General features: G+C 48.2%; 4 protein-coding genes across 4 annotated transcripts; 2 read left to right on the forward strand and 2 right to left on the reverse strand.

Annotated features, from left to right (window-relative positions):
- Positions 1-807: 807 nt before the first annotated feature.
- On the reverse strand, positions 808-1845 carry N7525_008998 (zinc-binding alcohol dehydrogenase family protein; the record flags this gene model as incomplete). The annotated part of the gene is made up of 1 exon (XM_002563066.1): positions 808-1845. The coding sequence occupies one exon, from the start codon at positions 1843-1845 to the stop codon at positions 808-810; it is 1038 nt and encodes a 345-aa protein (XP_002563112.1).
- A 1214-nt stretch (positions 1846-3059) lies between these two features.
- N7525_008999 (putative EF-hand calcium-binding domain protein) lies at positions 3060-3897 on the forward strand (the record flags this gene model as incomplete). The annotated part of the gene is made up of 2 exons (XM_002563067.1): positions 3060-3120; positions 3176-3897. 2 exons carry the CDS (start codon positions 3060-3062, stop codon positions 3895-3897), a joined length of 783 nt encoding a protein of 260 aa, XP_002563113.1.
- A 1505-nt stretch (positions 3898-5402) lies between these two features.
- On the forward strand, positions 5403-6362 carry N7525_009000 (DUF3632 domain-containing protein; the record flags this gene model as incomplete). Its single annotated transcript, XM_002563068.1, has 2 exons — positions 5403-5790; positions 5866-6362. 2 exons carry the CDS (start codon positions 5403-5405, stop codon positions 6360-6362), a joined length of 885 nt encoding a protein of 294 aa, XP_002563114.1.
- A 452-nt stretch (positions 6363-6814) lies between these two features.
- Positions 6815-8860, reverse strand: N7525_009001 (ferric reductase family protein; the record flags this gene model as incomplete). The annotated part of the gene is made up of 5 exons (XM_002563069.2): positions 6815-7212; positions 7265-7426; positions 7493-8081; positions 8135-8196; positions 8257-8860. 5 exons carry the CDS (start codon positions 8858-8860, stop codon positions 6815-6817), a joined length of 1815 nt encoding a protein of 604 aa, XP_002563115.2.
- Positions 8861-9460: the final 600 nt, after the last annotated feature.

Consider the following 9460-nt stretch of genomic DNA (forward strand, 5'->3'; position numbering starts at 1 on the left):
TCAACACGCTTCTATTTATTCATTTTCTCTTCTATAGTTATGTTCCCAGAATGAAATCATTTGGCTTTTGATATATCTTCAACAAGCATGGACTTTCGTCGGGGCGTAAGATGATCGATTCAAACAATATTATATCCCAAAGAAATGGAGAAGATTAGGGGACCTATTCATCTAAGTATATTCATAGGCTTTGGGAAGACAGAACTCCGGCAGTCCACATATTCACTGCATAAGCACGTCTTCCTCCTGAGGCACCTGCAGGGGCCCAGGCAGCCCTTGAGTGCATGACCTTTCTAGCAGAATTATATGCTGATTGACTTGTCTGCCCTCAAATGGATCAAGAACACCAAATCAGCTCTAAGTTTCGGATAATGCCATGTATCCCAGTGTGAAGGCCGTTATGAAGAATTTACGTTTAGTCAACTTTAAATGACCAGTTTTGATATGCTTCCCTGGCGCGTTTGAGAAACGTTCGATTGATTATCGTCGCCATTGGTTTGGAACTAGTCCAGACTAGTTCCAGGCTGACAAGGCAACAGTTAGTTGAGTGGAACTTGGTGCCCCTGTACGAAGCGCAGGAGAACGGCTCGATTGGTAATCGAGTTTGAGATAACAATCTAGAAAGGAGGCGCAGGTGACAGGCGGAAAAGCCTGCTTCATGGAAATTCTACATTGATAATGTCAATGCCAATTGATAGGAAATATATGACTTGGGATAAGTGCAGATCAAACTCGGTAGTTCAAAGGGAATAAAAATGATGGCTATGGTTCTCCAAATCATCCAGTAGACAGGAAGTAGTGTCTTATTTAAGGGGTCTCGGAAACATTGTAGACCAGCTTCGCGCCGCTGACCTTATCCTCCTTGAGCAACTTCAGACCCTCGATCACACCCTTCAATCCATGCTCGCCAACCTTAGGGGGGTGGACCTTGACCTTTCCTTGGGCGAGCAGACTCTCGGCAATGGGAATGAACTTCTCAGCGAAAGCTCTGTCCTCCGGCTTTGCGGGGATGGAAAGATCTCCGAAGGAGAACGCCTCGCCGATGACGGTATAACCCAGGGTGGAGCGGCTATTGACATTGGCACGGTCAATTTTGACGTTCAACAGAGCGCTATACTCGCCGCCCTCGGTGGAGATAGCATTATCGCAGAAGGCAGCGCTGGCATCCAGCGAGATACAGTCGAATACGAGCTTCAGGTTGTTATCAGTGGCATTGCGAATTTTAGTAGGGGCCTGGGCGTCCTTGTAGTCATAGACCTCATCGGCGCCAAGGCTGCGGACCAAATCGAAGTTACGCGGCGAGCAAGTAGTCAGGACCTTGTAGCCGGACAGCTTGGCGAATTGGATGGCCAGGGTGCCGGTCGCGGTGGAGCCACCGTAGATCAGAACCGGAGTCGCGTCCTTGATGGGTTCGGTGGGCAGTGCAAGCTTCAGGCTCTGGTACAGACCCTGGCCCACGGTGTTGATGCCCACTCCGAGGGTGGCGGCCTCTTGGAAGCTCATGCTTTCGGGGATCTTCCACTGCACGTCACCCTTCACCACAATGTATTCGGCGAAAGTGCCGTCCTCGGGCTGCACTGCATTGGAGCCGTGTGCGAATCCACATACGCGGTCACCCTTGTTGAATTGCTTCTTGACATCCTTGCCGACGGCCTCGACAATGCCTGAGTAGTCGCATCCGGCGAGAACACCGGGAGGGGCAAGGTAAGCAATGTGCTTCCAGTCAGTAGGGTTCAAACCCACACTGACGGTCTTGACCAGAAGATAGTCGTCGCGAAGCTTGGGGATGGGTCGATCGGTGACCAAGCTTTCAGTCTTGGGCTGGGTGATGATGACTGCCTTCATGATGGATAGTATGATGTGGATATAGGAGAGGGAAATTGAGAAAGGGAAATTTGGAGAGTCTGGAGTATTAAATAGTTCATAGAGTTGAAATGGTTGATGATTACAAATTGGAAGTATGACGAAACCGCTCCACTGATATCCACCCGACATCCACTTCTCTGGGATCGCCTCAAATATTGCACCGACTCCGTCTTAATCTCTCCGTCTCTACAACATATTCGTGAACATTTTTGCCCCTGGAAGCAGTCTGGTTTATATTTGTGCACGTCAATGCGCTACATAACCTTCATCACGGGGAGAACCCAACACCCATGACATTGGACATCTTTCGATTCACTCTGAAGAATAGGCCCCAATCGATACTCCTTCTGCGTACTCTGGGCTTGATTTAGTCTTTTGACCGATTTTCAATGTTGTACACCAGGTATCATGGACGTAAACACGAGTGATGCAGCCGAGACTTTGACGCATTCAAAGTATCCACATTGTGTCAACCATTCAACTAAAATGAAGGACTGTCGTGGCTTCTGATCACAGATTTATGGAAAAGACATGACTGCATATCTTCCATACCGCATCCCAAAGGTCTATTCCACAGACAAGTGGTCAACCTCTCAAAACTAACATTTGCGCCCGCAATGGCACATTCAACGAGCTTGTCACGATTGGTCAATATATACAACATAAGTAATACAATTCAGAACTCAGGTGCCAGAAAGCCCGGAAATATGGCCAGAGGAGACTGATATCATCTCTCGACTGCCATATATACCAGGCTTGGTATACGGAGAAGACCGGCAGATAAACCACTACCGACCCATGGAGGCCACAAGATCTTTCAATATACTCTTCAATATTCCTACTATGTTTCTTTTCAGTGCGCAAGAACGCCCGACATGCCAGTACATGAGTGTTTGAGGGGTATAAATGAGGTTCTCCGTCTAGCCGGTGCAAGGGATATCAGCCAAGAATGGGAGCGAAACCAGGGTTCACACAATTTAAGAACAGCTTTCATACCTATATCTTATTATTCGAGTCCGAACCAACGGACTTGACTTCTTTTGACCTCTGTTCAAAACTCGTCCTGAATCGGCATATCGCATATCGCGGGGTCAAGTCTAGTCGGTTAGTGCTTATCCGCATACACAACCCCTCCAAACTCGAATTCCTTCCGAACTCATACTTGGACTCCAACCAGCATAACCCGATCAGCCATGAAGGTTCTTTGTCTCCACGGCAAGGGGACCAGTGGGACTATTTTCCGCTCCCAGATTTGTTAGCCACCCCGCAGTCCGCAGGTCTCTCCAGTCAACTAATCTCCACACCCCAGCCACATTCCGCGCCAAACTTCCCGACGACATACAATTTGATTTTATCGATGGCCCATTTAAAAGCGATGCGGCCGCAGGCATAGATATCTTCTACAACCCGCCGTACTACTCGTTCTGGGAAAATGACAGCGTCGACTCCATCCGAGCCACGTACGACTGGCTGACTGACCATATTGCCAAAAACGGCCCATACGATCTCGCGCTCATGTTCTCACAAGGCTGCGTCCTGGGCTCTAGTGCTCTCCTCTTCCATCAGGAAGAGACACCCCATCTCCCGCCACCGTTCAAAGCGGCTATTTTCGTCTGTGGCGGCGCGTCGTTGAGTGTTCTTGAGGAAATGGGCTTCCATGTTTCTGCCGAGGCGCGCGAGCGTGATCGTGCATCCCGGGCTGCATTAGCTCAACAAGCTACCTCGTCAGCGGTCTTGGCCCAGGGTGCGAATCGGTGGACTGGGCTCAAGACTCTAGATAGCGGGCTCTCCGAGGACGAATTGCGGAAAGAGATAACTAGCCCCTATCGTATCAATGTCCCCACGGTACATATTTACGGCTCGAAAGACCCTCGGTGGGCCGCTGGTGTGCACCTCTCCGGTATCTGTGAACCGTCGAAACGGCGCACCTATGATCATGGCGGTGGGCATGAAATTCCTCGGACGGCTGTCGTGAGCAACTCGATTGCGGAACTTTTCCAGTGGGCTGTTGCACAGAGTGGTTCAACTTGAACACTGGTGGTTTAGCTTACATTGTCATGTCCTCACATGTTTTCTTAACTTTTTGTTTCCCTTTCGGTAATTGGGATAGATATATACAACATACACGGAATGGAAATGCGAAGTTCGGGTCTTGCAAATGTATTCAATAGACACACGACCTTCTGATTAGGATTTGAAGAACCTGAGTTATCCCCATGGAGAGCAGCAATAAGTGTGTCTTCCGTACTCATCTGTAACACATATAATCCGGAACGCCAGGCGGCAAGGCCCGGACAAGACCCGATATTTGATCCACTCCCAGCCTTGGTATTCACGCCTTATGAGCCTTATGAGCCCTGTACTTTTGTACTCTGCATTATATTTCAGTATTCACTACAGTAAAAAGCAATTTATAACGGATCTGTACCTACCGAAAACCTAATCTTTACAATTGGAAAACCGGTGCTTCTTTCGATGTGCCATAATAATGAAAATTTGCCGCTACGAACGCGCAATGTGATATGGCCCCCAAAGCTGAGACATTCAATTTGACCAATCAAAGTGCTTTGGTGACATTCATCGTTGTGCCAAGCGGCTAACGCACCCATTAGCGTTGCCCCACCGGATAAATTGTAAAGATTAGGTATCTTTAATATAGTAACCCCATACAAAAGGTACATAGACACAACAGGAGCATTACTCAAGTCTCGAACTAGCTGGAGAGAAAATAAGAAATTAATTTATAATCTGCGTCTAACTAATCTGGTACTAGCATTAATACTACTTATACGATATACGATATAGAAGTGTTCGAGAATACAGAAGCCACATAGACGTTGGGTGTAAAAGTTTAACTTAGTTTAGAACACTCGGGATATCCACGGTTGATAGCAGTTGATAGCAGTGATAGTATCCATGGATGTGTACGGAGTATTCAAGACACACAAGGTTAGACATGTATATCTTCCTACATCTTCCAAGTAATTCTAGCGTTGAGAAAACCGTACTCATGTTGTCTCTATGTACCTTTTGTATGAAACCGCCATATGAAAGGTACCTAATCCTTACAATTTATCCGGTGGGGCAACGCTAACAGAGTGAACTAACCCGCTTGGCACGAGACCTCTTTCCTAGGTAGAAGCTTGGCCCACCTCTGACTCGTGGACGGTCTCCCCGAGAGTAGTGGCGAGTCTAGCCCTTGGATGAAAAGGAGTCAACTAGGAAGGCTTTTATCACAAGCCGGACATCGATGCTTGTTGATTCATTCGCATGTAGCATATGTATGTATATGTAAAGTCATGTAAAGTACGAAGACGAGCATTTTCCCGTGTCTCAATCGTATTCGTTCTAAGTAGTAGCTTTAATGTATATCAAAACCCACATCGGAACATAAACTCTATCGGTCCTTCGGTCCTAAGCCTAATGGTTTCAAGTTTTGCCTTTTAGCCCTAAAGCACGCCACGCTAGCCAGCAGCAATACTTTCGCACTAGAAATTCCCCAAACCTCGACCTCAAACCATTTACCAATATCCATCATGTGGGAAGAAATGCTCAAGCTCACGCAGACCGAGGAGTCCAAGGAATTCAAGTTATTCGCGGCGCTCGTCGACGGCGAAGTCGAGGTCGAAGACGCAGTACAATGGGTCATAAACACGACGATGGACAGACTGGAAAACTACGGAGCAGGAGGAACAATCGAAAAAGCCGACGCAATAACATTCATAGCTATCATTGAGCTGGCTATGCAAATCGATACAACGCAGTATGGACCCTTGGTCGACTTCCTGGCCGAATTGAAGCTGTACAATGCCGTCGATTCGTCGACCGGTCTCGTCCTGAAAACACAAGATGGAAGCAGAGTATGGTCACATCTACCATCGCTCAGTTTCTGGGCGAGCGAATTATGGAATGATCGCATGACATGTAAGCGTTGGATTTCTGTACTTTTGCTTTTGCTTTTGCGTCTGTAGCGCTAACCAGTTATTACCTACAACATAGACATCTGTGACCCGAATATGGAGCCTGATCAGCAGATCAGATGGGCGAAGCTCAATATATTTCTCGCGCAAGTGACCCAAGCTGCTGATGTTCAGTACACTTCCCCGTTGCAGGTGTGGATCAGCGATGCTATGGATGAATCTCATATGGGACTTTGTGGACTTCGTCATGTGTTCGAAGAGGGCATTCCCCCTGAACGGCTTGCCTCGACGGCTGGTCTGCTCGGGGTGTGCTACTGGATTGTTTGTGCTGGCGATAGATTGTGGGAAAATGTACTCAACCGCCGCAGATACAACAAGTATGATGGTCGGCCCGGGGAAATGTATTCAAAACGCGGTTGGAAGGGGTTTGAGCGCGACAGATGGGATGTATGGGTGCAAGGGCTTCGTGATGTGAAGGCGGTTTGTACGTCTGGTCAGGAACTCGTGGAAGACTTGATAGACCGTGCTCTGTCCAAAATAGAGCATGTAATGAGCAATGAAATGACATCCAGCTAAGCTTTTTTCGATGCTTTTAACATCTAATAGTGAGTTCGGGGAATTTCTTGGAATAAATGGTGGGGTTCTCTGCGACCGGCAATGATTTGCGGCTGATCATACCCTAAGTCGGTACAGAAAAGCCTTGGGCCTTGGACGAATCCGTAGAACTCTTTTGTCTAAGATCTATCGGGATTATGACAAGGGTAGAGAGGAAAAGTAATGTGGATTCTCTATAGAGAAGAAACGATTGAGGTTAGCTAAATAGCTAGTTGAGACCTAGTAAACAATGCATCTACAATCCACCAGGTAGAACGTCTACTAGTCGAAATATACATTTGAACTAAATACAGGACTAATTCTAAAACCTCACAGAGGGTAATGATTTAGAGCTCAACTCAAAACTGTATATATAGAAAGATAACGCCAACCCCCCGGAGCCTCAACAACATAACATACTCAGTACAGGTAACCTACCACGAGAATGTCTCCTCAAACAGATCAACCGTCTTCTCCCCCTGTACATTCCTAACAGCCTCCCGCACACTATCGCCCAGGCCACCAGGACCACAGACGCTAACCGCCATCGCACCGATCTGATCTGCCTTCTCTTTTTCTAGCACGGACTGGATACACGGCTTGCCGTGGTGAATGTTAACCGGTACGCTTGGCGGAGCGCATTGCATCCACAGCAAATCCGGCTGGGGTATGTATTCCTCGACCGTGTCTTTATGCGACGTGACGTGGAGGCTAATGGAGAGGAGAAGTCGTGGGAATTGGAAGTATGAGTGCCCGTTCGGGTTTATGGGGCTAGTTAGGGATTCGTGGCCTAGTATTTCGGCCATGAATGTTTGGATCCAGGTGAGATGGTCTTTCCGTATGTTAGTCGTCAATTATAACTACCACAGGTGGGGTGATCATACCTAGACTGCGAACGATCCATATCAGATGTACCTTGCGAGTAGCGGTCTTTTGCTCGGTGAACGTGGCGATAACCTCATTCAAATATGACATTGGGTGGGTAATGCCGATTCCCCCGGCTATCAACAATAAAGTACCATACGAGGCGAGAGAATGAATACCACCTGTGAGATGTTAGCATATATGTTTCCCATGATCAACAATCAATGTTCAAGGTATGGAATCCATACCAAATGGTCCCTCCGCCAATGCCATAGCTTGAATACGTCCTTCTGGGGAGTCCTCCGCCTTCTGGAGCAACTTTTTCGTGAACCCGTCTTGTCCCTTGATCAGGACGGACATGGTTGTGGTCGGCGATCCTCCGGTGAGAGCGTCCGAAGAATCACCCGAGCCGCGCTTTTCATTCACATCCCACGACTCAGATGTCGACGACCACGCAACCGTGAAGGGATGTGATGTCCACAAGCCCAGACACGGCATGTAGAGGTACATATACTGACCAGGCCGGAAGCGCCATGGCCGAGCCACAGCCACATCGACGCGAGCAACAGACCCAGACAGAACCTCGACTGTGGCAGTTGTGGGTCTCGAGCTAAGGTTTCTCCAGAGTAGTATTGCAAGTCGACCTGCACGATCGATAGCCCAGAGGATCAAGGTGCCAAGAAGCACGCGTTGTTGCAGCAGGTTTTGCAGGTGGTACCAAAGCGCAACGAAGGAAAATATAGCCAGGGCTATGTGTAGGTGAAGGAATAGTTCGTAAAATGAATGTCGGGCCGGCGACAGAGATTGAATAAAAATGCAAATGAATCCAAGGATGGCCTATGGACATATACGTTAGATGGCCATTTGAAGAGCTGGTGGACTGCACATACCAGAAGACCGCATATAAAAAGCCTCTGTTGCCACATAACATATAGAATATAGTCCGTGCCATCTAAGTCAGAAGATTCGATATTAGTGAATGATCGCATCATATTGGTCAAGGCCCACTCACATAGATAAGCCTGGTCGGCCAGCACGGCGCTCATGTGAATGACCGCGTTGGCTGTGATCACACGTCCCACCCAACGATGCATAAAATTGAACGTATCGAACGAGATACCCAACAGCTGGACCAACGGATTGTTCCGTCCTGCGCCTAGGACCAAGCCAGGCGTATTCATGACTGCCAGATGGCCCGCCGAGTATTTGAGCTGGAACATCTTCTCCGAGTAATCACTGAGCCACCAATCGACCGTCACAATAATGAAAATGATGTTCAAACTGAGATAGAGCAATAAGCAAATCACTTCCAGTCGTAGCGGTAGTGAACCCATATGAAGCCTGAAGACCCGGAACTCGCGGCTATGGCGATTGCCCCATATCGGGGCATATAGCAAATGCTTTTTCAGGGCCGCATTGACGCGATTTGTCCGACACAGCTGCGTCTGGTCGGTCCCTTGCCGTGCCACCTTTGATCGTCGACGATGCCGGATGCGAATGACGGTTTGCCAGAAAAATAAAAATACCACCAGTCCGCCGACGACAAATAGAGGGACCGCAATCGTGGGGTTCATAGGCGGCTCCCCCGGGCCATTCGATTCGAGTTCGACACCCATCGTGCCAATCAATAGGCAAGGGGAGCTCGAGCTGCAGATCCACTAGGTATGCAGACCGTCGACCACAATGAACATAGATTATCCAACCCTCGAAGGATTCAAGACCGGGAAAGGGCGAGAACACAATATTCGGACGGAACAATGTGGTAAAAGGTACTGGGATCGCGTGGAAAAGAAGTAAGACGTGGGCATCATTGGCGTTGTATTAGTTTCCAGCCATAGACATATGCCGTCATTGATCGCTGCAGGTCCCGCAAGTTTATTCTTCTTTTTTTTTTTTTTTTGCAGAACCCACCCTCACGTTTACACGACAGTAGGCAATTGTGTCTCACATGGCCAGTGTAACGTCAAATCGAGATGGATCATGCTTGGCATGCTAAGTTTATTTCGAGTGGAGATGATCCGCTCGGCTGAGTGGTAAGGAGACCAAATCTCTGGGAATTTGCCCTGTCATGATTAAATCGAAGGGCATGTGGACCTCAGAATTATGTGGCGGGCTGTGGCACCTTTGCAGGCTTAGGGGTTCTGCATAGAAGGGATCGCCCTATGGACGGAGCCCTTGTGTTCGGCAACCCGAAAACGGAATGTTGATACCTGCTG

Source organism: Penicillium rubens (genome assembly GCF_028828025.1).
Source record: "Penicillium rubens strain IBT 27055 chromosome Unknown utg000003l_segment0_segment0, whole genome shotgun sequence".
Lineage (NCBI taxonomy): Eukaryota > Fungi > Ascomycota > Eurotiomycetes > Eurotiales > Aspergillaceae > Penicillium > Penicillium rubens.